At 48.0% G+C, this 25,407-nt stretch overlaps 11 protein-coding genes across 11 annotated transcripts; 5 read left to right on the top strand and 6 right to left on the bottom strand.

The window, feature by feature from the left end:
- Positions 1 to 268: 268 nt before the first annotated feature.
- Positions 269 to 2,149, bottom strand: TRUGW13939_11748 (uncharacterized protein; the record flags this gene model as incomplete). Its single annotated transcript, XM_035494853.1, has 1 exon — positions 269 to 2,149. The coding sequence occupies one exon, from the start codon at positions 2,147 to 2,149 to the stop codon at positions 269 to 271; it is 1,881 nt and encodes a 626-aa protein (XP_035350746.1).
- A 520-nt stretch (positions 2,150 to 2,669) lies between these two features.
- TRUGW13939_11747 (uncharacterized protein) lies at positions 2,670 to 4,390 on the bottom strand (the record flags this gene model as incomplete). Its single annotated transcript, XM_035494852.1, has 5 exons — positions 2,670 to 2,831; positions 2,918 to 3,933; positions 3,993 to 4,086; positions 4,180 to 4,223; positions 4,285 to 4,390. The coding sequence occupies 5 exons, from the start codon at positions 4,388 to 4,390 to the stop codon at positions 2,670 to 2,672; spliced, it is 1,422 nt and encodes a 473-aa protein (XP_035350745.1).
- A 507-nt stretch (positions 4,391 to 4,897) lies between these two features.
- TRUGW13939_11746 (uncharacterized protein) lies at positions 4,898 to 6,479 on the top strand (the record flags this gene model as incomplete). The annotated part of the gene is made up of 4 exons (XM_035494851.1): positions 4,898 to 4,965; positions 5,025 to 6,084; positions 6,139 to 6,321; positions 6,375 to 6,479. 4 exons carry the CDS (start codon positions 4,898 to 4,900, stop codon positions 6,477 to 6,479), a joined length of 1,416 nt encoding a protein of 471 aa, XP_035350744.1.
- Positions 6,480 to 6,919: 440 nt separating this feature from the next.
- TRUGW13939_11745 (uncharacterized protein) lies at positions 6,920 to 8,831 on the bottom strand (the record flags this gene model as incomplete). The annotated part of the gene is made up of 6 exons (XM_035494850.1): positions 6,920 to 7,488; positions 7,544 to 7,841; positions 7,903 to 8,018; positions 8,081 to 8,395; positions 8,461 to 8,545; positions 8,613 to 8,831. 6 exons carry the CDS (start codon positions 8,829 to 8,831, stop codon positions 6,920 to 6,922), a joined length of 1,602 nt encoding a protein of 533 aa, XP_035350743.1.
- Positions 8,832 to 9,548: 717 nt separating this feature from the next.
- TRUGW13939_11744 (uncharacterized protein) lies at positions 9,549 to 11,150 on the top strand (the record flags this gene model as incomplete). Its single annotated transcript, XM_035494849.1, has 1 exon — positions 9,549 to 11,150. The coding sequence occupies one exon, from the start codon at positions 9,549 to 9,551 to the stop codon at positions 11,148 to 11,150; it is 1,602 nt and encodes a 533-aa protein (XP_035350742.1).
- Positions 11,151 to 11,640: 490 nt separating this feature from the next.
- TRUGW13939_11743 (uncharacterized protein) lies at positions 11,641 to 12,495 on the bottom strand (the record flags this gene model as incomplete). Its single annotated transcript, XM_035494848.1, has 1 exon — positions 11,641 to 12,495. The coding sequence occupies one exon, from the start codon at positions 12,493 to 12,495 to the stop codon at positions 11,641 to 11,643; it is 855 nt and encodes a 284-aa protein (XP_035350741.1).
- A 602-nt stretch (positions 12,496 to 13,097) lies between these two features.
- TRUGW13939_11742 (uncharacterized protein) lies at positions 13,098 to 15,870 on the bottom strand (the record flags this gene model as incomplete). Its single annotated transcript, XM_035494847.1, has 5 exons — positions 13,098 to 13,679; positions 13,740 to 14,091; positions 14,144 to 15,022; positions 15,230 to 15,510; positions 15,574 to 15,870. 5 exons carry the CDS (start codon positions 15,868 to 15,870, stop codon positions 13,098 to 13,100), a joined length of 2,391 nt encoding a protein of 796 aa, XP_035350740.1.
- A 995-nt stretch (positions 15,871 to 16,865) lies between these two features.
- On the top strand, positions 16,866 to 20,062 carry TRUGW13939_11741 (uncharacterized protein; the record flags this gene model as incomplete). The annotated part of the gene is made up of 4 exons (XM_035494846.1): positions 16,866 to 17,013; positions 17,073 to 17,547; positions 17,605 to 19,100; positions 19,278 to 20,062. The coding sequence occupies 4 exons, from the start codon at positions 16,866 to 16,868 to the stop codon at positions 20,060 to 20,062; spliced, it is 2,904 nt and encodes a 967-aa protein (XP_035350739.1).
- Positions 20,063 to 20,844: 782 nt separating this feature from the next.
- On the top strand, positions 20,845 to 21,442 carry TRUGW13939_11740 (uncharacterized protein; the record flags this gene model as incomplete). The annotated part of the gene is made up of 2 exons (XM_035494845.1): positions 20,845 to 20,952; positions 21,014 to 21,442. 2 exons carry the CDS (start codon positions 20,845 to 20,847, stop codon positions 21,440 to 21,442), a joined length of 537 nt encoding a protein of 178 aa, XP_035350738.1.
- A 422-nt stretch (positions 21,443 to 21,864) lies between these two features.
- On the bottom strand, positions 21,865 to 22,558 carry TRUGW13939_11739 (uncharacterized protein; the record flags this gene model as incomplete). Its single annotated transcript, XM_035494844.1, has 2 exons — positions 21,865 to 22,235; positions 22,489 to 22,558. 2 exons carry the CDS (start codon positions 22,556 to 22,558, stop codon positions 21,865 to 21,867), a joined length of 441 nt encoding a protein of 146 aa, XP_035350737.1.
- A 1,810-nt stretch (positions 22,559 to 24,368) lies between these two features.
- Positions 24,369 to 25,214, top strand: TRUGW13939_11738 (uncharacterized protein; the record flags this gene model as incomplete). The annotated part of the gene is made up of 1 exon (XM_035494843.1): positions 24,369 to 25,214. One exon carries the CDS (start codon positions 24,369 to 24,371, stop codon positions 25,212 to 25,214), a length of 846 nt encoding a protein of 281 aa, XP_035350736.1.
- Positions 25,215 to 25,407: the final 193 nt, after the last annotated feature.

The raw sequence follows: 25,407 nt of genomic DNA, 5'->3' as shown, positions 1-25,407 counted from the left end.
AATAAAAAATCAACGCCATCAGAAGTATTCCCCAATGACAATAGAATGCTCTTCTTAGTACGCCCATGCTCCAAAATCATTGCTGAACAACCGCAGAATGCGGCTAATTGTAAGTAATAGTAAGACATTTGAGATGAGTTCATCTCCAACAAAAGAAAAGGAAGAAAGAAAGAAAAATGGTTGGTCGAAAGAATGACTGGCTCGGCCATGTCACGCAATGTATAAGAAAGAGAGGAAGCTGTCGTCACTGTTCAAGGCGGGGAAAAGGTTATAACTCGTCTGGTGAGGATACCGGGGTATGGTCTTCGCCAGCGGTATCAAAAGCGAGAGGAGCTTCGTCCATTTCAGCAGCAGGACTCAAGAGGCCTCGGCCACCTGCAAGCTCCTCTGCAATCTCCTCTGGGGCCAAGACACGACCTCCGACGTCGACATCACTAACGTGAACGTTATATTCGAGGGCCTTTTTGCCCTCGTTGATCAGCTCCTCCGTCAACCCAAGACATCGTTTTAGGCTTTGGTTGAGTTTCTGGCTATCGACAAGTAGTTCTTGATGCTTGGCGATATCGAGCATAAATCGTTTCTCGTCGCTGGCACGATGTCGTGCATCATGGTCGGCCAAGCTATTTGGACTATTCGTGCCATCGTCGGCGAAGGAATCGTTATCGCTCTCTTCGGATAGTTCGTCGTTCGAATGGACGGACGAGAACTCGCTCATATCGCCAGATTCGCTTACTATCGATAACGCGCCGCCAGAGATGGACCGGACAGAAGCCGTCATGGATAAACGACCAGACCGACTCAGACGTCGGAACCTGCGTAATTCGGTATTCTGTTTGCGTAGTTCTCGTTCAAGGGTGCGGTTGATTGCCAAGAGAGAAGAGTTGCTGATCTCCAGATCTAAAATCTTCCTCTCTGTGCGGGCATTAAGAGCACCATCCCCAAATGCGTTGGGCCCTTCCAACTTTACTGGGCTTTGAGGTACTGTATAAGGGGATTCACGGTTTGGCACGGGTTCGATCAACACGTTGGTCACGATTTGAGGGCTAGGGTGAGATGGTTGTTCTGGAGTGGCAGCAAGAACATCTGCTAGGAGCGGAGGTGACGAAATTGGCGTTACTCGACGAGTGCTTGCTCGAGGTGAGATTAATTGCGTTGTAGAATCGAGACTACAAGACTTTTGGTGAGATGGACGAGATGGGACCTGCTGCGATGGTCCAGGTGAGACCACATTGGGAGAAATAGAAAGTCTGGGTTCGGGGTTCTCTTCAATATTCGGACTGGGCTGTAGATTGCTTTCACTGGAAGATCGAGAAGCCGAGTCGACCAGCTGGGCAGTCCTGAGCCTAGGGGAAAGCATTGCCTGGCCCTTGGGAGGAAGGCGAGAAGATGACCCTGTCGAACGTCGTTTGGTCGACCCGGGTCTACTCAAGTCATCGCTTTGACTACCCTTATCAAGCGTTCCATCTGCATATAAAAATGTAGACGCTTGAAGCGGTTTTGAGAACGAGGCAGGCCGTGTCTCTGCTTCCGACGACCCGGCAGAGGAGCGTGCATCACCAGCACGGAAGAACCTGGGCGAACCGCCCAAACTTTCCGACGATGAATGCAAGAGAGCGGGCGCTCTTAAATTCGACGCATCTGACAGTACACTCTTTGCTGTTGTTGCTTTCCCTGCCTCCAGCCTCAGCCCTCCTCGCACCGGGCTTCTTTCACTGCGGACATAGGCTGTAGCAACGGGGAGCGAGGGACGGGGGAGCTGTGCCCCGGCAAGAATAGCGACTGGGGTATTATTCTCAGGGGACGGGATCGGGCCATCGCGTCGAGAGACCCGGGGACCTGAGCGCGGCGTGACATTGTTGCTGAGGGGGGTCGATACAGGAGTTGTGATGGTGGTGCTGGTGTTGGTGGCATCCTCCCTTTTCGGCGGGAGAAGAGGGGCGTTGTCGGTAGGATTTGTCTTCTTCGGCGTCTGGTAACCCCCAGCTGGGGCAAGACGAGGGGTGAGAGGGTATGAGGGTTTATTTGCCGTCCTGAATGCGGCGCTGAGGCTGGGCTTGAAGGGTTTGGCAGGCATGCCATTGCTTTGTTTATCGGAATTCATGCTCGGCGTCGGTCGGTTGACAGGAGAGCGGTGAAACTGGTCGCGCATTATGGCATTGCGGGGGGAAGCAAGACGCTGCCAGCATTGCGGGCCCTGCCTGAATCGCCGTCGAGTGCGAGGGTTATTGCTTGCATGCGTTGCTGGAGATGATGGCGAAAAGCAGCCGTTTGGGGGGCAGAGTTGATCGCCGCTTTTTTGAGGCGATTGCAGCGACATCCAAACATCGCCCCAAACGCGGTTTAGCGCCAGCCAAGATGCGCCGCGCAGCACGTGAATCTCTACATGGACAACAAATTGCATACCCTTTCTATTAATGGTCGCGTGGTATGCCCGGGCGAGAAAGATTCACATATATACAATTTCTCTAAATGAATTTGTGGAGCAGAGACATCGGTCTATCGTGTAACCCGAAAAGAAACACCAATAACAGGCGCAACAGTGACTAGGTGCAGGCAAAGGATATCGAAAAGGAATGAGATGACAATAAACATAAACAATTCATATCAACGTGGAAGACTGCGAATGTATAGTAGTAGTGCACCGACTACGGGCCATCGCAAAACACAAATTAAGTAGAAGCTGTCGGTGTCTCAGGTATAGGGCTCTTCGCACCCGCGCTCTTGTCGTCCTTTTTCTTTTTCTTGTCATCTTTGTTCTTCTTCGTTGCTGCTTCGGCCATCAATTGTTCAAAGGCCATGTAGTCACCTTCCTCGTCAGGGTCGCGATCGGCCTATAAAGGGGGTTAGTTGTTAGTGGAAGGTGGTCCGGGTCAGGGAGAAATGAGCTTGCCTTTTGATATATTGTGCCAATAAGGACCAAAGCATGCGCCCTTTCTATGCGCTTGTCGAGCTTGACGGACTTGTCATTCAGAACCTTATCACAAACTTCACGCAGAACCCCTTGGATTTCAAACTTGCTGCCTTTCCAAGCTGCCGCAAGGATTTTCCCTGTAACCTTTCTCTCATACTCAGCCTTCTTTTCGTCAGTCCACTCAGCACCACCCTTCTCTTCCATCTTGGCCATTTCTTCCATGGTCATTTGAGCATCAATTGCTGTCGAAATGGTGTTCCAAGTATCCTTGGCCAAGGTGCCCTTATCTTTCAGGCGCGAGAAGAAGCCGGAAATGCCCAAGAACTTCTGGGATTTGAGGAACGATGTGGCCTTTTGGAGGTAGCTCTGGGCAACGGCATGCAGGATCTCCAACCCGAAGGACTCCATCTTGAGATTCTCGACCTCGAGGCGGATCTTCTCTTCGAAGGCGTGCGTCACTTCAGGTCCCTTATCTGTTTCTGTCCAGACGCTAATTCTATCAATAAGCTTGCGCACCAGTGTATCAACTCTTTCCTGGCGGGCTTTTCGTCGCTCCTCTTCGTATTGAGCGAGACGCTCCTGTTGTTCCTTGGTAAGACCGCCTTTCTTCTTTTCCTTCTTACGCAGTTCCTTCTCCTCGGCTGTGAGCCCTGCGGCTTCCATCCTGGCTTCTTCTTCGGACTTGTCCATAATAGCCTGTTGTCCCCAGTTGCGTCGGGGCGTGCTGGTACCCGAAGCGGAGCCGGTTTCGGCAGAAGGCGCCGGGGTTGATGCCGACTCGGCGGGAGCAGTCGTTGACGATGCCAGTTCAGGCTCCTTGTGATCCTCGGTCGTGGCAGTCTTTGTTTCTTCCTCGTGGATATGCAGCTTCTCTTCGGCGGATTGGGCTAGTTCCTCCTCCTCCATCTGCTGCATGGTGATGTCCATAGTGGCAGTCAGATCCTTCATCAGAGAGATTTCACCAATGAGATCAACAAAGGCTTCGCCACCGAATATCATGGAGAAGAACTGCGATGGGTCCTCTGTTGCCGGGCATGAGTTATTTTTTCTTCTCTTGTTTGCATCTTCAATGAAATCTTACCAAAACCACCGCCCGGCACGGCCTGGTCCTTGCCGAATTTGTCATATTGCTTGCGGAGCTCATCGTTGCTCAACACCTGATAGGCCTCTCCAATCTAGAGAGATAGAGATAAAGAGAAACATGTCAGTCGCAACATTCAAAACATATGCAAAGAAAAACAACGCCAATCGCTAGGCAGCACACATACCGCTTGGAATCGGACGTGGGCGGTCTCGTCTCCAGGGTTTTTGTCTGGCGGCACAAAGGATCAGAGGTGAACTGCAGGCATGGGTTAGGCTGTGTGCGGCCATACCTGGGTGGGTGGTGATGGCAAGCTTCCTGTAAGCTTTTTTAATTTCTAGCTCGGTGGCCGTTGGCGGGACACCGAGCGCGTCGTAATAAGTAGTGTCGACAACCATGGTGGCGGGGAGCAGGCCACCAGCACCAGCAGAGCGGAGTATAGAGTCTTGGTAGTCTATGGACAAGGACTCCAGCAAGGATCGATGGAGATGGGTTGACAACTTTGGCTGTTGACAGCGTTCAGTCAGTCTGCAATGCCAGGATTAGGTTAGAGCCTGCACCCCACCATGTTTGCACGCTTTGCACTGCCGGGCTTGGCGGCCACGGCCACGAGGCGCTAGTACCCGCATGGTGCGTGCGTCCAACACCCCCGTGAATTTTTCCGGCCCTTCCTTCCCTTCCCTCCCCTTTAACCAACGTTGCTTCTTCTCTCCCCCCCCCCCCCCGTCTTATTATTCTTCTGCCTAGCCCGCGAGAGACGATGATGGAGAGCTGTGCTTGCCTGCCTTCAGATCCAGCTTGACCGACAATTGTCTCCTCTCGAGTAGTTTCTTCTCTCTTGCTCTCCTTGCCACTGTCCTCGTCCCCAAGTGCTGGAACACCGGATCTTGTGACGCGCCACCACCATGGGTTTGCTTTGGAATATCGCCTACTACAGCTGCCATCCCATACAGCTGAGGTCCATTCTCCAATGGTTCGTGCTACCTGCCACCTATGTACCACGGCGGCCTTGAACTGACGATGCCCGTGTAGGAAAGTATGGCACAATCCTCCGCACGAACGGGATGCGTCGCAGGACCCAGAGACACGCAAAAAGAGCTTCCACTTCCTTAAATTGACCAGCCGGAGCTTTTCGGCTGTCATCATGGAGCTGCATCCGGAGATGCTGGTTCCCATTGCTGTCTTCTACCTCGTCTTGCGTGGACTCGATACCATTGAAGATGACACCTCGGTGCCTCTGGATGTAAAAGAGCCGCTTCTACGTGATTTCAAAAATATCATCGAGAAAGACGGCTGGAACTGGAATGGCAACCGCAAAGAGGAAAAGGACCGCCAGCTCCTTGTCGAGTTTGAAAATGTTATCGCCGAGTACAAATCCCTGAAACCGGCGTACCGTGCGATCATTAAAGACATGACGAATAAAATGGGCAACGGCATGGCTGACTTTGTCGTCAAGGCTGCCAGCGATGGCATCAGCGTGCAGAAAATTGAAGAATATGATCTGTACTGCTACTATGTTGCCGGTCTTGTCGGCGAAGGCTTAACCCGCCTATTTGTCGAAGCCAAGTTCGGCAACCCCGCACTGCTGTCTCGCCCCAAACTGCACAAATCGATGGGTCTTTTCCTGCAGAAGATCAACATCATCCGTGATGTGCGTGAAGATCATGACGATAACAGGCATTTCTGGCCCAAAGAAATTTGGTCCAAGCATGTCGACCAGTTTGAAGATCTCTTCAATCCCAAGTACAAAGAAGCTGCGCTGAACTGCAACTCGGAGATGGTTTTGAATGCTCTGGAGCATGTTGAAGACTGCATTTTCTACCTTGCTGGCCTCCGCGAGCAAAGTGTGTTTAACTTTTCCGCTATTCCGCAGGCCATGGCCATTGCGACTCTGGAGCTTTGCTTCCGCAATTACTCTATGTTTCAACGCAATGTCAAAATTACCAAAGGTGATGCTTGCCAATTAATGATTGAGTCTACACAAAATTTGCAAGTGCTTTGCAACACGTTTCGCACTTATGCCCGCCGGATACACCAGAAAAACACACCCAAGGATCCCAACTTTGTGAAGATCAGTATTGCCTGTGGCAGTGTTCGTTTTTACCCTTTCTTGCTGCGTGTGTAGCTGCTAATGTTGCTTCAACAGATTGAGAAATTCGTCGAGACGCTCTTCCCATCGCAGCAGATCGAGGACGCCCAGCGAAAGGTCGCTGGAGAGGTGTCAAAGGAGGATGAGGAGGCCAAGAAACGACAACAGGAGTCCTGGGATGACATGAAAGTGATGTTCGCCATCATGGGCGCTATGGTCCTTAGTATCTCAGTAATCCTGGTACGTGTACTTTCAAACCCTCAGGTACAACCGTATACTAAACTACAAAACAGTTTTTCATTGCCTGGATGTTGGGTGCCAGATTTGATTTGGCTATTCAAGAGCTCAGGAAGGGCAACTTTAGGCCACCCAACAAAATCAAGCACTCCGAACTATAGTTTGATCGGAGATCTTTTACGCTTCTCGCCATGTATTATCTATCTACTCTGTGCATCGCTTTCTTTCAAAGATGGTGCTTCACAGATATTTATGTACAGGACCCAGTAATGCTAATTAATGACGAGCCACAGCTTCTTCCTATCTTGATAGACTTTGGTTCCTCTGGGGGGCAACTTAGCACGGATGTCAAATTGCGATTCAGCCCTTTCATGGCTGCAGTTGTGCCGAAGAAGTGCTTACATTGACGATATCATTATCAGTCGGGGACGTACTAGATGTATGTCTATTCTGCGCAAGCAGTACAGTGGCAGACATCCATTGAAGAACCTGAACATTCACGCGTAGATCATACATGCAATTTAGTCAATCAATATACTTTAAATCAAGTTTCATATCCACGGCGTTTTTAGTCCTTCGTTCTGTTAGCTCTTTGTCAAGGCTAAGACCATGCCCTCTTCTGAATTTCATAAATCGGAAAAGAAATAGACGAGTTCCAACAACCTCCCTCGAGAAAGTCACCCGTGATATTCTTCACTGCTGTCCCGTTGCCAAACTCCAGGATGAGCCCACCGTGGGCCGCGTCGGCGTCGAAAGCAGGCCAGCCGACGGTATCACTAACAGTTGAAGGATCTTTAAGAAATGCCAATATATAGTCTTGCATTGTCTCCGAGGTAGCAACCTCGAGCTCCGAGATGTCGCCCTGGTCAGTCATGTACGTGCCAAAAATCATCAACAGATCTGACCAGTGAAAGGCCCCGAGGTAGGACACGGGGCTGATGTTTGAAAAGTTTCCCGCCCACATGTATCGATAAGTGTCGAGGCCCAGGGATGACCGCAAGATGGAATCTGTGTAGGCAGTGCATATCCACTCGCCTTCGACTTCCATGGTCACGGATTCATTGGTGTTGGCTTGCTCTCTGGAGGCATCTGACCGAATCGCTGGTCCTCGGGCGACTTTGCCAGCGGTATATCGTTTTGTCTCGTTTGAGAAGATATATCTCTCGTCCGCTATATCCAGTCAGCTTAATCCACCATACAAGCATCGTGTGCCGAGACGACTAACGGATATAGTTGCTAAAGGCTATCGATGGACTGCTATTGTACCGGTTTATGTACTCCTCGATCTGAACCCATGAGACCTGGCGCATGCATTCGAGTTCGGCATCCGCATCGTCACCATAATTACATCCAAGCCCCTGTGCCACAATGTGAAAGTCTTGATAGACGTCGTCTGTCTCGGTCAGATTGATGGTCACCGATGGTGGCTGCGAGATGATGCCGAACTTGGTTGCAAGCGAATCGTGTGGGAAGGCGAGGGTGTACAGGTGAGTCAATGCGGCACCTTGGGATTGTCCCCAGAGCTATTTGAGGAAGGATAGGTTAGGTGGTAGGAAGCTGTTTGTTTAACGACCAAAGACTCACCATAATATTACCTGGATCCCCTCCAAAGGCCTCGATGTTTTCTGATACCCATTCAACTGCAGCCCGTACATCCAGCAGGGTCAGCGAGGTCTCTTTTAACGCTTTTGATTTGGGATCTAAAACATGGAATAATTCCGTTAGTACGTCCTTTTTACACGAAAGATTGTAGGGCTCTCACTTCCGAATATATTCAACCTATAGTTAATCGTCACCACAATGTGCTCCTGAGAGCGCGACACCCAGTGTGATGGTAATTGAGATTCCATCTCAATTCCACCACTAACACCGCCACCCCCAGTCACAAACAGGGCCACAGGCAGTTTCGATGCTCGTTTTGCGTCCGAGGGTGTCCAGACAGCCAGCGATAGACAGTCTTCGGCAGAAGACCAAGCCGTCGATCCCTGGTTGTCGGCTTCGCCGACACTGAGTAGTAGACTGGTTGGTTCGTACTCGGACCAGATGGCATCGCTCGAGGATACATATTGCGGGCAAGCTACGAGTACAGTCAGCACATTTCATAGCAAAGCAAATAAAGAAGATCAGTAGTGGATGACTTACCGGGCCCGTACCGAGTCGAGTCAATTCTCTTCGACGAGTTCGGCAGTCGCTGTGGAGGAAGCCATCGGAGATCACCAACTGGTGGCTAATATAAATGTATACTATCAAAATCTACACAGAACACCAGTAGAGATGAACTCGGTATCTCTCACCTGGGCAAACGGAACACGAAGGAATTGGCGGACATTAGGATAAGTATCGTTCAAGGTGCCAATGAACGTGCCAGTGCGAGTTTCTACGGTCAAATTGGACCAGTTGGACAGCGTACGAGCTGGCTGCCATGTCAAGTTGGCATAGTAGGGAGGGTTGAGCTCGCTGAGGGCTAGGGCGACAATCCCTAACAATGACAGCGTACTAGTCAGCTGGAACATGGCTGTGGTTATTTCTTGGGGGATGTAGATGCATTTTCGAGCACCCGGGATGCACCTTTAGATCATTATGTACCTGAACCCTCCATTGGTTACCCCATACAAAAAAAAAAAACATTTGAATGCAATGTGATCGGCGCCTTTTCCACTGTGGGATGGCAGGCTGGCATAACCGGATCCTCTACTTACTGTAAGATACGCGTCAGCACAGATCTAAAGCCAAAAGCTTTGATCAATGATTCGCGGTAAAAACAGCACTAGTGCAATGTAAAGAAAAGTATTATCCGGGGGTTACTTCGATGAAGCGGAGCACCGCATAAGACTTTAGCCATGTTGCAGGGTCGTTAAATAGACTCCATCCATACCAAGCTACTAGTGGTAATCGTTTTCCCCCCAGAAAAGTAGGATATGGATGGCATTCGCTATTTGGAGCGATGAATACTACTGAACAAGCGGTGCCGCCTTATGGATGATTGCCAGTCCTGATGTAGTATTACTTACTACTCGCAGATCAGGACCATGGTCTGGATGGCTTGTGCCAACAGAATTAGCACGGAAAGATAAACAACACGTAGATCAATGATTTGTTTCAAGGAAACTAGGTGACGACGCATCAGGGAAAAACAGGGGCCAAATACTACTATAAAACCCTCCCCTCGAGGATGCCCCTCTCCACTGGGCAATTGAACACAGCCATTGCTTTTGTTCCATTCAGCCAGTATGGACAAAGCCTTATCTTTCGCCGCCTTTCTCCTATTGACGAGGCTTTCTGCGGCCACTCTCTACGACACCATCATCCAGACCAAATATGGTGCTGTCCAGGGCTACCCGGCCTTTAGCAGCGAGACCGCCGGCAATCTGACTCACTGGCAAGATGTTGCTGTGTGGAGAGGTATTCCGTTTGCAGCGACAACTGCTGGTAAAAACCGTTTCAAGGAACCGCAGCCAGCCAGTCCATGGAATAGCACGCTATATGCCTCATCTTGGGGCCCTGTCTGTCCGTCCGCCACCTCAGATACCGGCAATTACACCATTAATGAGGACTGTCTCAACCTCAATATCTGGAGTGCTGCAAATTTTACCGATAGTAGGCTACCTGTGGTCATGTGGACCTACCCTGCTGCATCCACCGCTGCTGATTCCTTGTTTAACGGCGGCGGCATGGCTGACAAGGGCATCGTCTTCGTGAACTACAATTACCGATCCGGGTCCTTTGGCTGGCTGTCGCATCCAGACCTCTCAAAGGAGTTTTATAAGGTCTCGGGCTCCAACTCGTCTGGAAACTGGGCCATGCTTGATCAGTTCGCCGCTCTGGAATGGGTTTACAACAACATCGCTGCTTTTGGCGGTGATCCGGACCATATCACGGTAATGGGTCAGTCGGCTGGGTCTGCAGCCACACAGCACATGCTCAATAGTCCCTTGACCAAGGGGCTCATTGTCGGTGCAATTATTGAGAGTGGTGTGCGCGACCCACAGGATCCATTGTGCTCATCTCTGGCCGAGAACTACATAACGCTCGCCGACGCCGAGCTCCAAGGTATTGAATACCTCAAATCTTTGAATGTAAGCACCATTGAAGAGGCACGGGAGCTGCCCATGGACGATCTCATCTCCGGTTCGTCTACCCCGGGCAGCTCCTCATCATTCAGCTTTACTGCAGTACTCGACTACTACGCCATGCCGGACACTTATTACAACACTCTGGTGAAAGGATTGGCGCATAATGTGCCCGTGATCACGGGAAACACCAAGGATGAAAACGGTGCCACTTATAACCTGAGTATTACCGTTTCCGAGTATCTGTCAGACATGAACGAAACGTTCTCGGGGGTGTGGCTGGACCACTTCCTCAAGCAATATCCAGCTAACGACTCTGTTACTGCGCGAGGCGCGTACGATTCACAATGGACTGATCGTTCCAAAGTTGGCACCTGGATGTGGGCGCAGTTGTGGAACACAACGCGCACGGCGTCTGTGTATACTTATTTCTGGGACCACGCACCGCCAGGCCAAAACCAGGGTGCCCACCACGAATCGGAGATTAACTATGTTCTAAACAACCTGTATGACACGGATCTGCCCTGGGAGTCTGCGGACTACACCATTGCCGAGAAAATGAACTCCTACTGGGTTAACTTTATCAAAACGGGAGATCCTAATGGGTTAGATTCTAATGGAAATGCTCTGGTAGAATGGGCAGCAACAAACTCCTCTAAAGTGGTCCAGCACGTTGGTGACGGCTGGGGAAATATACCTATTTCGCCTCCGGCTAGGGTGGAACTGTTTGAGCAGTGGTTTGCGACTCTACCTTATTTCTAGCGCGCCAGTCATCGTTCTGTATAGTTAGGTTGTGTATAACTTTAGGGGACTAAAGCCTGTCAAAAGGGGCTAGCGTTATATAAAATTATTTCTGACGCATTCTAACACGCAGGTTGATTATTACATGTACATGTAAAAATTGAACTTGGACTTTAATTTTCAAACCGTACGCGAAGAAACACCTTTGACATACATAACCATGTAGTGCGATCTAAATGGCAACATACATACTGGTGTATTTAAAATCAATTGATAGACTTATGAAGGATATCCTATTGAAGAATGCTTGTATATAAATATTAGATTAGTAAATTTTTAATCATATGTTATTCAAATGATTTAAATTTTATATTAAAGAACTAGAGCAACATTTCAAGTTGATATCGACACATGTCCAATAGATCCCAATCAATAAATCAACATAACTGGATTATACCTCAACATGAAATGTTGGATACGTCTTTACGTCCCCCCCTCCCCCCCCTCATTCTCATTCTGCAGGAAGCTTCCAGATCTCTTCCTCTTTACCTTCCTCAGTGGGTTGGTGGTAAAGGTATTTCTCAACCTCACCCTCAAGGGTGAAATTATCTAACTCTTCCGTCAGTGGTTTGCTGTTATCGCTGGAGAGAAATGTAGCGCCGCGGGTGTGAGCCTCTTCAACTCGCCACTGACTTTTTCCAAACCAGCTATGCTTATAACGGATCTTCAAACACTGAATACCAACTACAATGTCGCTGGAATCCCCGAAGGCAGATACAGATTTGTTCTCGACCTTGGCCTCCGTTCTCGGGCCAACTTGGATATTCGATCCCACAGGAATATTCAGTCCCAGACCCAGTTTTCCCTCCACTTTAATAGCACTCTCCTGCCGCACAGAGACCCCTTTGGCAACCTTTATCCCGGTGACGAGATACACGGGCTTCTTGTACTCTGTAACCTCCAGGTATTCTTGGACGTCGGAGAGCTCCATGCACTGCGAGATGTAACTTTTCGTTGGGAAGAAAAACTCTGTATCAAGACTGTTGAATTTGTACGTGTCCGTTTCGCTGCGGTTGGCCGTCATGCTAGCCTCGCCGTTGATTCCACACCCCATAAATTTGGACCAGAAGCCAACCGCGCCGCTCTTCAGCTGGGATCCGGTGAGCTCGACTCCATCCTTGTGGTCCCGGTGAATATCGGTGTCTATTCTGATTCGTTTGTCTTTACCATACATGTCCTTGCCAGAGTTAAGCGGGCACATCTGTTTCTTGTGTTCGACGTCCCGGATAATGGTCCCCAGGTGATATGGCCCTGTAGGAGGAGGCGGCGTAGAAAAGTTCGGGGGAAGATGGTAAGTTGGCTGCATTATTGTACTGGCTGTTGTCGACATTGTAACTGCTGTATGGAAGCCACAGAGTAAGGGTACAAGTTATGATTCCTTTGCTGAAATCTGGGCAATTTCCCCTCTTGTGGGAAGATATCTGCTCAAGCATGGCCTATTGTGGGGTATAATTCAGTTGCCCCCCCCAGCCTCGTTTAAGCAGTCAAAAGTAAAATACAGAGTGCTTTGGTATAATCACCTGACAGAAAGTAGCCAAAGTTTGGGCTCATCGACTTATCATTACGTGCTGAGGTCCTAGTGTGGAAACCTCTTTCAGTATTGGAAACACGTCTTTTTTCTTTATTTTTTTACAAGTGTTTCTCACAAAGAATGTAATCACAAAATCCAATGTGTTGGCTATCTTGGGATATTCTTCAAATTAACGAGGGTACACCGAAGCGTCTAATTCAAAACCAGGGTGATTAATCTCATACGCATAGAAGCGCGAGGCTGGAATCTCAATAATTTCTTTCGTATTTTCATTAGACCTCATCCCTTTGAAAAACTGCCAAGTAAAGATCATTGCCGTATCTCAACCCTTGATATTCTAAGCATAGGCGAACCGTAGAGGTATGCCACCAAATTGCTTATATTGGTTGGCCGCGAGCAATCTTATACAACTTTCTCACAATATCCTCTTGCTCCTTCTCATCCCAGTTTATATGGAAAGGATAAACATAATCGTATTCCTGTCTTTCCTTGGCCATGAGACGTAGAATGTCACGAGCGCCAGTAAACGCGCATAGACGGCTCTTCTGCTTCTCGGTAGGATTACATATATGACTGGAAAACTCGAGTACATTTGCTACTAGAGCTGCCGCAATCGGAGTTGCAAACGAAGTGCCCGATTTCAGCACGTCGTTCCCTTTCCACTTCGATGGGACGGAGATGCCCAGGGTGGAGAAGTTATGCAACTTTCTTTCGGGCGATGGGCTAATTCCACCATTGTTTCCAAGGCCATCGCTGGCATGAACGCATATCACACCGTTAGACCTGTTGGATGGATACGGTCGGTCTCTGTTGCCACCACTGTTTGAGGCAGCGGCAAACATGGCGATGTCATCTTTGTATGCCGCATGGATAGCCTCATCGACTTCGCTGTCATACTCGATGCCGAAAGACATCGAGATGATGTTCGCATTCATCTCCCTATGAGCCCATGTTATGGCCTGGTATAGTCAGCGTACGCGAGAAGAGAAAAACAAAAGGTGCTAAGATGAAGAACTAACATGTGCTATGCGACGATACTCTGATGGTTTCATGGTTGAACCGTCAGATACCTTGGCAATAACAATCTCCGCCTCTGGGGCCACTTGTAATATTAGCCTTGCAACATGCGTGCCGTGACCATTGACATCTTTGTAATCGCCGTTGTTACCGGTGGTAAATCCGCGGCAATTTGTGATGCGACCGGAGTCTCGGGCGCCTTTGATCAAGATATCGTCTTCGTCGTCGATGCCAGTATCAATCACTGCTATCCGTATCTTCTTCCTCCGAGAATCTGAGGAATTTCTTGCTTTCTTAATTATGGTGCCGAAAAACTTAATCGCCTCCATGAAAGTTTCTGCGTTTTTGATATCTCTAACAGGTTCGCATCTGTTAGTAGAATCCCGGTTAATATGGTTCGCAATACAGAGCCACACCTATCGTCGTGTTTGTCGCAGTCGTCAAATAGAAGTGAAGTGGATTGGTTGGAGATGCTCTGCCCGGCGACGAGGGATGCATGGAGGGTGTCAGGAAATTCCTTAAACAAAGTAGAGAGATCTTGTCATGCTGCTGTGTAACAAGTCGATACAATGGTGCTAGAATGTACTTGTAGAACGTTCCAATGTCGTTCATGCGTTCGGGCAAGAGTGGATCGTAGAAGGTCTCTGACAGCTCTCGAAATCGTAAACATGCAGTAGCAACATTTATATATCTGTTATCAACTTCGCGGCCCCAATCTTGCACAATCCTGTTTAACATAGCGTCCTTGGGAGAGAGATTTGTCTCCCATCCATTGTTCCTGGCTCCTAGACCTGCAGACCGCTTTGCTTCAATCTCCATGAGAAGGATACCAAAAGATGAAATAACATCGTAGGTCTTATCGGAAAGGACTTCGTTTTTGAGGCTACACACAACGTGTGGCTTCCACCGTCTATCGAGATTCGGTGTAGCAAGAATAAAGATATTCTGGACATCCAAGTCGGTACCCAGCCATGCGCTGGCATCCAGGTTGAGCAACGAGTATGCAATAAGAAACTCGACAAATTTTTGATCCTCATGCACAAAACTGTCCGCCTTAGAGGTCAAGGTATCATCATCATCGTTTCTTTTTGGATGCAATAAATCGTAAAGTGTTGGAATGGAATCCAAGTCTGGACCTTGCCATATCGATGGCTTAAACCTCTCGCCGTTCGACAAATGGTCATTGCTGAATGCTAGGTGCATAGTTTTGGGGTTGGCTGCCCCGTATTGCTGACCAGTGCGGAGGGTATATTTGAGAGGAGGGCTGCATTTTTCAGGGGGGGTACTATAGGAACAGTTAGCGAGACATCGGGACATAAATGGGACAATGGTCTGACAATATGCAGTTAGTCGATGTCCAATCTTGCTTTTCACATTCGATAACGAATAATTCGAAATTTTCATTGCAGTCGAAACCAGAGAGATGCAACCTGGCTGGGTGCTCCCTAGAACAGCCTATGCTCTTCATAAGCATTTGAACAATGAACAAGACGTCGAGTTCAGACGGCCTGCTCTTTCGATGAAACGTATTTCATGTTCTTTGAGGTTACCAGCATCCGCCAGTTTCGCCTTCAGAGCTTCAAGCGATTCGCTCAAGAATTTGTCCTTGAGATTGTTCATCATCGCTGCCACTTGGGGAAGGTCGTTCTGTCCGGAATTTTCGGGATCGATATAGTTGATATACGTTTCAAGTCGTGTCGTCAATGGCATATTGGATTCTGAGCACCTCACCATGCTCCTCAGAATGGCTAGTTTCGGGTATTTGGCAAACAACTGTTAACAAGATCGTTAGCTGCATTTAGGACGAAAAGAAAAAAGGTCTGATGCCATTCGCACATCTGACTCCTCTTCAGAGATCGCAGCCTTATGTTTCATTTCTAGCACCTCTTCTTTGACAAGAGTTTCTAGAAATTCTAACAAAGGGACTAGGGCCGTTGAAATGGCACTATGCCTAGGATTCTCGAGATCGTAGTTTAGGTCGATTTTGGGAAGGACAAATGAAACGGAAACGAGTGTTTCACGAATGAGTTTAACATCAACATCGTGTACAGAGCCTCTGCACGTCTGGGGTAGAGCTTTCTGGAACAGAGGATGAACAGCAACAAAAACACTCCAGTGCACCCGGATGTGCATCGTTAAAACCTGAAACCGTTTCTTCCTGATCCCCTGGACGATCAAACTCGGTCGACTTCCACTCAACAAAGATAACTGCAATTGATTCGGCTTTACTTGACTGACGTCAGATATCAGACAGAAATGCGGTTATATTTGGCGTTTTTTGCCAACCTTTTTAAGTTTCTGATCAAGGCCCATAAATCCCCAGATCTTAGGGTAATCTCTTCAGAAATTAGTGGCTGGTTAGCCCACCATCTTACTGGTTGCTTGTTTCCTTTTTTCGAAAACATTTTAACCGCCGTGCCAGTAGTAATTTAGACATGCATTGATGCCCAAAGTCAACACTGAAATGGGTATAAAAGTGGAGTTGCCCTGATCTTAGGTATTTCATCATTTCCTAAATCAGCAAGTATGTAGATCGTCTAATCCCAGTATAGTTAGTCCCAGATCTCGGCTACTATCTGAACTTGTACTATTTCTCAGTATCATGCATGTGCAGGGTTCCATTATCATCTGGCCTGGTTATTTACAGAATTCTTTGATTAATACGGTTCCATTATCATCTCACCTGGTTATTTACAGAATCCTTTGATTAATACGTTTCATGGTGAAAATACACAAGATACATTGGCTAGTCAATGCATTAAAAACACCTAAGCGGATCTGAAAAGCCCAATAGGATCACACTGAGGGATATGAGAGTTCGCTGTGGTTCGCTTTATGACGCTGTTTCCTTTGTTCATTTATCATGCAGATAAGCTGACAATTTCCAGTCAGTTCCTCAATCGTGTACTCATCCTGACCTGCTCTTAACAGCTGTTCTAAGCCGTCAACACTGCTCATTACCAAGCCCGACATTTTCCAAAGCACTAATTGACGACAGTGTCAGCATGGCGGCAAAAAGCAGTCCAGAACCGAAAATTAGTTCTACCGCTATTGAGTGCAGAGCGGTTTTTGGCTCCCTGACCGAGGGGTCTATGGGCCCTGGGCACACGAGAAGCTTCATTGAAAAAATGGAAACAAGCTTTAACTACTGGGTCTACAAGACTAAGGCTCTGTCTGGTACCTATAGCTGTCTTGATGATCGCTTAGAGGATTACTCGGATGCCAAGGACTCGATCATTGATCTCCTCGAAGTGCTTGCCATAAGTCTTCAATATTGTAAGTCTCAAGCATAATCGGTGGATATGACATCGCGAATCTAATTATCAAACATTCAGTTAACGGAAAGGGTAACTATGATGAGACAGAAGAACACGCCACGTGGGCAATCGATTTTTCCGTCAGAGAGTTACACTTCATGTGGGATAGAATCGACCAGCACTTTAATCGCCCCGACAAGTATACACTCTCAATCCGTCCCAATACTGACGACGATTATTATAAGCAGTATGCCTCCACCCTCGTGAGGAACTTATTCCCGAACGCTAGACAATATCTGCGCGATCAGCTTGCTACATCTCTTGTAATACGCCGCATACGTTTTATTCAGACGGCACGGCGCTTCAAGAAAAAGTACCTCGGTCATAATCCATTTCAGGCCCTCCTGGAAAACGATGAATATTCAGCCCATCTATACTCGATGGCGTATCCCGAAATGCCCAAAATTTTTAAACGTCACGATTTCTGCGTGTGCCCATACTGCTCTGAACTGCTCGGCACTGGTATACTAAAAGGAGATAAAATGTACTGGAAGTAAGTATAATCATTCTACCCGTTTGTTTTGCTGGAATCTGCTTGACAATTTCTTAGGAACCATATAGATGGAGATACAAAGCCTTATGTCTGTCTCTCAGAGTGTTGCACGTATCCCTTGGTTTTTTTCTCCAACATGAAGGAGTGGATAGACCACATGGAGAACAGTCATTCACCTCAGTGGAACAGAAAAGTTCACACGCACACCTGGGATTGTGACACCGGTCACGACACTGTACTTCAGTTTACCGAACGTGAGAGTTTCCGGAAACACATGATGGACCCGGCCAGCCACCCCGGTCGAAAGCCTCCGACTGAGGATGAACTCGAGATGCTTTTTCTGGGATGGCAGAAATGGCCTGCCCGGGAGGATGAGTTCTGTTGCCCCATCTGCGAATGTGTTCCAGACTTTCTAAAGCCTTTGATCTCGAAGAATGACCCCAACACCAAGAAAGGCTTGTACGAGCACATTGCGTGGCACCTGAAGGATCTCGCTTTCAAGTTTATTCCGAGATTCGATTGCCCAGAGCTAAAAACAGAACCCTCTGAGACTGATGATGAAGAGAAAGACCATCTGAGGGCCGAAGGTTCTGACGCTTCATATCCAAGTGGGTTTGATGAGAGTCTACGCGAAGCACCCCTGACCTTCGATGAGAATCCAATTAGAGAGGAGCATTGTGATGTTAGGGAAACCGCTGACACGTATTTTGACGATATCGGTTTCAATGACTTTCAGAGACTTGGGAATGCTCAGGTTCGGCATTTACCAGGCGCCATTCTTGAGCCCTCCTCCCAGACCCAGCAGAGCAAACTGCGACCTAAAAGCAACGACGATTTTGCAGTCGCAATTCTCTGCGAGTCTTATATAGTGTTTGAGGCTGTGTATACATTCTTTGACGAAATATACGATGACCCCGGCAAGGTTTCTGATGAAGAACAGGGAGATCTCGACTCACTTTTGAAGGGAAGAATCGGTAACAATAATGTTCTCCTATACTACCAAGGTGAAGATGACACTGCAGAGCAATTTATCTCAGACTCACTGCCCGACTACCCTGAAATACAACTTGTCCTGATCGTGGGTACCTGCGGAGGGGCTCCATATCCACCAGGAGATAACGAAATATTTCTAGGTGATGTTATCGTCAGTAACAATATGATTAGATATCATCATGACTATAATCCTAGCAGACGGCCCTTCGAAAATTTCCCGAAAAGCTCAATTCCAGAAGTTCGAACCCTTCTTAACAGCCTGAATGAGACTGAGGACCTTGAACTATTTAATGGCCAGATATCGCGGTACCGTTACCAACTCCAGCAATCAGAGATAAAGTGGCGACACCCAGGCTTGGAAGACGAACTCTTCGGTAATGATAGGAAGCAAATTATTCGTCGTCGAGACAGCTCAGAAAAAGCCCGAGTAACTGCGCACATTGGGAAAGTTATGCCCATCGAGATAACCAGCAAGTCTGCAGAATACCGTGACAAACTTACTCAAGAATATGGCGTGATTGGTTTCATTAATAAATCAGAGAAAACATGTCACCCTCAAGGTATTAGTATCAAAGGGGTATGCGACTATGTAGACAGTCACAGGAACACGACATGGCAATACTATGCAGCAGCCAATGGCGCTTCTGCTGCCAGGGCTTTCTTGGACTATCGAGACTCGTTTACAGGCAAGGAGTAAAATCATGACCAATTTTCAGTATACTAAACATGTTTTGTAGGTCGTCTACGCCACTGGATGCTTCCTTCACGAAACACACGATTTGTGGGCCGGAGTGATGAGCTCAAAAACCTTGAAGAATGGGTCATGCAACGGAATGGACCTTGTAGGGCCATTCTGGATGGGCCAGATGGAATCGGAAAGACTCAGATTGCCCTTGAATTGGCACATCGCATCCGAGACAAACATCCTGAGTTCTCGATATTCTGGATTTCATGTACTACCTCCGATTATATTCAGCGGTCCTACAGACAGATCGCAAGGTCAATTGAGATCAAAAGGTTGCATCCTGGATTAGGAATTGAGCAAGTTCAAATCCAGTTCCACCAAAGAGCTTACGGGAAGTGGCTTTTTATTCTCGATGGTTGTGATGATATAGAGGTGTTTAATACCGCAATGTTTTCTGCGCAGTTGCAGTTCGAACCCAGCACCGAATTTCAGAGACATCTCGAGCCATTCCCTCCGTTTCATGGGCTGCGGGGTCGTTGTCTTGTTACCTCACGCAATCAAAAACTATCTATACCACTGCAGTCATTTCACAAGGTGACAGTCTTAAAACCAGATCCAGAGACTGGGATAAAAATACTCGAGACATTACTTAGAAAAAAACGCCTGCCTATTGACAGAGGTGCTGCCATTACACTTCTTGGCGAAATTGACGTTCTTCCGTCGGCAATCACCCAGGCAGCCGCTTATATGAATAGACACGGCTGTGGAATTTCGGATTATATCAAGGTTCTCGCCAGCAGAGGAGCGAGAAGGAGGGTGGAACTTCCCAGCAACTAGTCGAGGCCTAGGCGGGTATTTACAGGGTCTGAAAATTGGGAGATATCGTGATGGAATTGGAGTCTTGTCATTCGTGCCTAAAGTTTTCCTAGGGTGAAAAAAGCAACAACAGATAACAAAACTTCCTACTCTAATGAATTTGGTCTTCGTAGTTTAAAAAAATGAACCTCATTACTTTATTGTTTAATATCTATGCTCTTTAATTCCTAAGATATGGCCTTTTAATCAACTACCTATATACAACCTATGGAAAGAACTGATATAAGACAATGAAAAGCAACAGGCTATACTTGATGCTCAGGAAATATATCCATGCATGACTCATTGCCCCCATTGTGTATTCCGGCTAATTATATATATGATACGTTGAGCTGCTTTGCCTTTATAATAATCAGACATGAATTGTAAACTGTAAATCGATATCTTGTACGCATATCTGATTCGCTTGTGCCGCCCCACAACAGCCACGCCTGCCAATCAGCGTCTGGGATTAAAAATATCTTCATTATTATTAATTTCTTTGTAATCAGGTATCAGCGTTCTCAACTTAAAAAGGAAGGGGTTTTTTTTCATCTGATTATGATTTCAGATGATATAGTCGCTCAGCCATACCGACAAGAACATACATGCGTTGTTGCATTGGGCCAGCGAGCAAACTGCGAGCCATCGCCACTTGCACTCGGCAGATACTACCCTCATCAATCCCACAACGCAGGTATTTGGACTCTGTCAGGGTTGGGACGGTTGCCAAGTTATCTGCTCACAGGCATCGTATCAGTACCATGAGTACCAACCCAGATGCTCCGTCGAAAGAGACCGAGGCTCTTCCTAAGCTGTCGGCATCGGAGTTTCGGGAATATAACCGGTTGGCTGAGCATATGGAGTATTTTGTACGTCCCTTTTCATGCTTAGTGTTGGTATAATGGAAGAAATATTACTAATTCACATCAGCACAACCATTTCCGGCACACCTGGAATACACTCTACGACGCCTGCTGCGCCAATAAAAGACCATCGGGCGTCTCAATCCGCCAGTTCATGAACATGGGGATGGAGTTCACCTCGCAGCTCAACATGCATCACAGCATCGAGGAGCAACACGTCTTCCCCAACCTTGCCAAGAAGATGCCACAGTTCAAAAATGGATTGGATCTGCTTAAACAGCACAAGGAGATCCACAAGGGCATGGATCGGTTGGAGGAGTACTTGGAAGCTTGTAGGACTGGGGAGAAGGAGCTTAGGCTGTCCGAGATGAAGGGGGTCATGGATACGTTTGGTAAGGTGCTGTGGGAGCATCTGGATGACGAGGTTCGTACTCTTGGGGCGGAGAATATGAGAAAGTATTGGACAATAGACGAGATGAAGCGATTTCGTATGTAATTATTCAATTCTTAAGTTTAAAAAAAAAATCAACAAATAAACAAATCAACTTGGTCTTCATAAATTGGGCCACCTCCTTCACTGCTGGTCCAACAAAATCCGATTTATCATAAAGATCCATATGTGTGGCCTTTGGTATCGTAACCTTTGTGCTAGTACCCCCAATCAACTTGTCTAGCCTCCCTGTATGCCATCTCGACCCGGCATTCTCCCCGGCAATTAGCAACACTGGCTGCGTCAGGTACAAATCTGCCAGATGGGATGCGTCAAAATTGAACAAAGGCGGTAAACTCCGAAGAAGCATCTTGTTTGCCACCCTAGGATGCTGGGCGCGTGGCGTTAGGTAGTACTCATGGGCCTCCTGGAAGTCCTTTGGCGTGTTCTCGTCCACTTGCGGTGGCACATACGGCGCAACACCCAGCTCAGATCTGCTTCGCGACCATTTTCAGAGTGTCGATATGCTTCGAGGCATCTTCGTCGCCATACCATCCTAATCGGTACATATCGCCAATATTAACCATACTAACCGTCGCAACCGCTCTAAGGCGATGATCCGCCTTGGCCGCTGCAACAGCGTAACCACCGCCAGCGCAGATGCCCAGGATGCCGATGCGGTCTGGGTCGACAGTGTCGAGCTGTGAAAGGTAATCGATGACGCTGAAGACATCGGTAACCCGCTGCGATGGGTCTTCGAGAAAGCGTGGCTCGCCCCCGCTTTCGCCTTGGTGCGAAGCGTCGAAGCAAACAGTGATGAAGCCGGCTTCTTCAGAAAGATTGCGAGCGTAGAGACTTGCTGTTTACTCCTTGACACCACCCCCGGGGTGAACAACGACCAGCGCGGGGGCTTTTGTGGGTATGGAGGGTTTGTAGAGGAAGCCGGTTAGCTGGATGGAGCCTTTTGGGATGGAGATTGTAGACTTTTTTTTTCCTCCTTGAATGTAGTCAATACAAAGTAGATAATAGTTTAAGTCTCAATAGATTATTTTCAACAAAATTGCCAACTACACCTCTATGTTTATGGTCATCCAGCTTCAATATCTACATACTTATTGCGGCCCGAAAATCGAAGGGATTCCCGAAGGATATCGCATCGTAATCTTCGGTCTTGCACGTCATGGGCCCGCCGCTCTATTACTACTTCTTTATTGACAATACGGATATTGTAATCGAAGTGGGGCGCTATAATTTAAATTCGGTAAATGCGACATTAAGATAATTTTTAGCCTTTCTACATGTAGTTTACACGCAGAGATATGCCAAAATATAGCCCGCGGCCAAGGAGATGAACTATTCCAGTCAACTCTACACATAAATACACATAAACGCCTCGAGCTATCAATTATTTAAGAATAGATATGTAAAATAGAGAGAATACTCATTCAGTAAATTTTTGTCAAAAAAGCAATTTGAGTGAAATCCAGTGATCACCTCAAAATATATATATACACTATGAAGGGGTTTACTCTCTGACCGGACACAGCATCGAACCCAATGCCATCTACTAGTTGATCAGTGGGCATCAATTGATATGTATTGAGATTAAATAACAAAACTATACGTGTGCTATATGCATGCCACTTTTAAGGCGAAGATTTGCTGAACAAAGAAAAAACCGCGCGAAGAATGTGCGACATACCGGACCGCCTCCTAGAAACGACGGTTTCTATAGCATGTGCCGCGTGGTATGTAGGCTGGATTACAAACCTGTGGCTTAACACGTGGTTGCATCAGGGCTAAGGACGCGATTATAAGAAATCTGAAACGTTGACCAAGCTTCAAAGGTACGTAACGTATACCTCGGCGAGGTTCGCGGGTTAGGGCAAAATCACTTGTATGTCCAGCATCGGAAAGAAACTCAAGTTATCTAGCACGATCTACTTATACGAACTGGTGTATTAATAAATACTATACATGAACTTTGAAAGGTGGCGATACTAGCTTTTTCTCACCTGATCACTACGACTCGCAAAATTACTCAAAATGGAAAAGCTGGCCATGCAGTACCACACCACCAGCAATAATACACTTGAGGTAGTACGTACTACTGTAGATATGTACTAAACGCCAATAAATAATTATTGGAAATGAGGGTGCGCCACCATGTCAGCATGCGAGTCCTCGTGCCATCTGCTTGGTTACGCAGACAGACAGGCTCGTATTTGATTAGGCTCTGATTTAGCAGCGCCGATCTTTCGATCTCGTCTGACCCCTGGTCAGTGGTCACGCAGGGTCGAATGCTTGCCTGCAGCGATGTCGCTCGTAGCAGCTGGATTCCTGGATAGCTACGCTGCGACTGTTAGTCCGAGCCCCTCGAACTCATCACCTAGCTTATCCATGACCTGAGAAAGGCATGGGTAGACGTACGAAGCATTAGAGTAATAATCAAGCTCGCCTTACCTAACGGGGCGCCTTGCTGCATGTCACCAAGGGGCCGGACGCCAGCCCTAAATGCCTTTAGCCGAGGCCAAAATCACCGCCGGACGCAAAACTTTGGGATCGGTGGAATCTGGGCCTGTCTACTACTATCTCCTTAGCGGTTTCTCTTTATTTAGCCTCTATTTCGATTGGCTTCTACTGATTAACGCACGGCGGCATGCCAGCACGCCATCCCAAAAAGGCTTGCCCTAATCCACCATCTCCATGTTCCCGCTTGCGGGATGATTGGATTGACTGCGTAGTATGTACAACCCTCATTTGCGCGAAAATGCTTTTTGTTGCCGATCGCTCCGGACCTCCTGCCATGCCGGAGTAAATGCTCTCTGTACCGACAGGCGTGGTGTGTGGTATATAATGTCGCCGGGCCCTGTGGAATGTGCTCCCCCGCCAGGCTCGCTTTCCATACTGTTTGCACCTGTTTTTGCCTTGAGCAGCACAGCAGAATCGATAAACTAAACTCACATATTGAAGCTTGTGATCAAGTGTCAACATGAAGCTTTCTATTGCCGCCCAACTTCTGCTCGCAGCTTCTGCTGTTGCTGCTCCCTCTGGCCATGGCCTCACTTCTCGCGTTTCTCGCCGTACCGGACGGGGAGTCGAGCGTCTCACCCATCCCAAGATCCCTGCTCCGGCCTTGACCGGCGACGAGAAATCCAGGATTGAGCAGGCCAACCGCACTCACGTCGACTACAGTTCTAACTGGGGTGGCGCCGTCCTCACCGCGCCTCCGTCCGGCACCACCTTCACCTCGGTGAGCGCCCAGTTCACTGTGCCAACTCCCCAACTGCCCTCAGGCGCCACTGCCGACTCGTCTGCCTCTGCCTGGGTTGGAATCGACGGCGACACCTACTCTGCGGCCATTCTCCAGACCGGCGTGGACTTTACTATCTCCACGGCTGGCGATGTTTCATACGATGCCTGGTACGAGTGGTTCCCGGACTACGCCTACGACTTCTCCGGCATCGACATCAGTGCTGGTGATGTGATCCAGGTGTCCGTCTCGTCGAGCAGCAGCAGTGCCGGTACATGCGTGATCGAGAACCTGACCAGCGGTCAGCAGGTTAGTCAGGATCTGACGGCGCCTTCGTCCGACTCCAATCTCGGAGGCCAGAATGCCGAATGGATCGTCGAAGACTTTGACTCGAATGGCAGCCAGGTGCCATTTGCCAACTTTGGCACCATCCAATTCACCAACTCGGCCGCTGGAGTCTCTGACGGGTCCACCGTGGGCACCGACGGCGCCGATGTTTTGGATATTCAGCAAAACAACGTTGTGTTGACCGATGTTGAGGTCCCCAGCTCTTCCGAAGTTGACGTTACATACACCGGCCCTTGAAAAGACTCTTACCTTCATGGATGATTTACTACTACGTACTGTGTTTTCAGCCGGAGAAAGGGAGCAATTCAACCGCTTCGACAGCCGCAGGAGTAATTTATTCGATTTGTTTCTGTTTTTACTGCTGTACAAAACTCCGTTTCCTCCGACTGCCAAGTTAATGGAACCTTTGTCGTGTGTGATCTGCAACATT

The sequence above is a fragment of the Talaromyces rugulosus genome, chromosome VI (assembly GCF_013368755.1).
Source record: "Talaromyces rugulosus chromosome VI, complete sequence".
NCBI classification, from domain to species: domain Eukaryota; kingdom Fungi; phylum Ascomycota; class Eurotiomycetes; order Eurotiales; family Trichocomaceae; genus Talaromyces; species Talaromyces rugulosus.
This window is presented reverse-complemented; position numbering and strand designations above follow the sequence as displayed.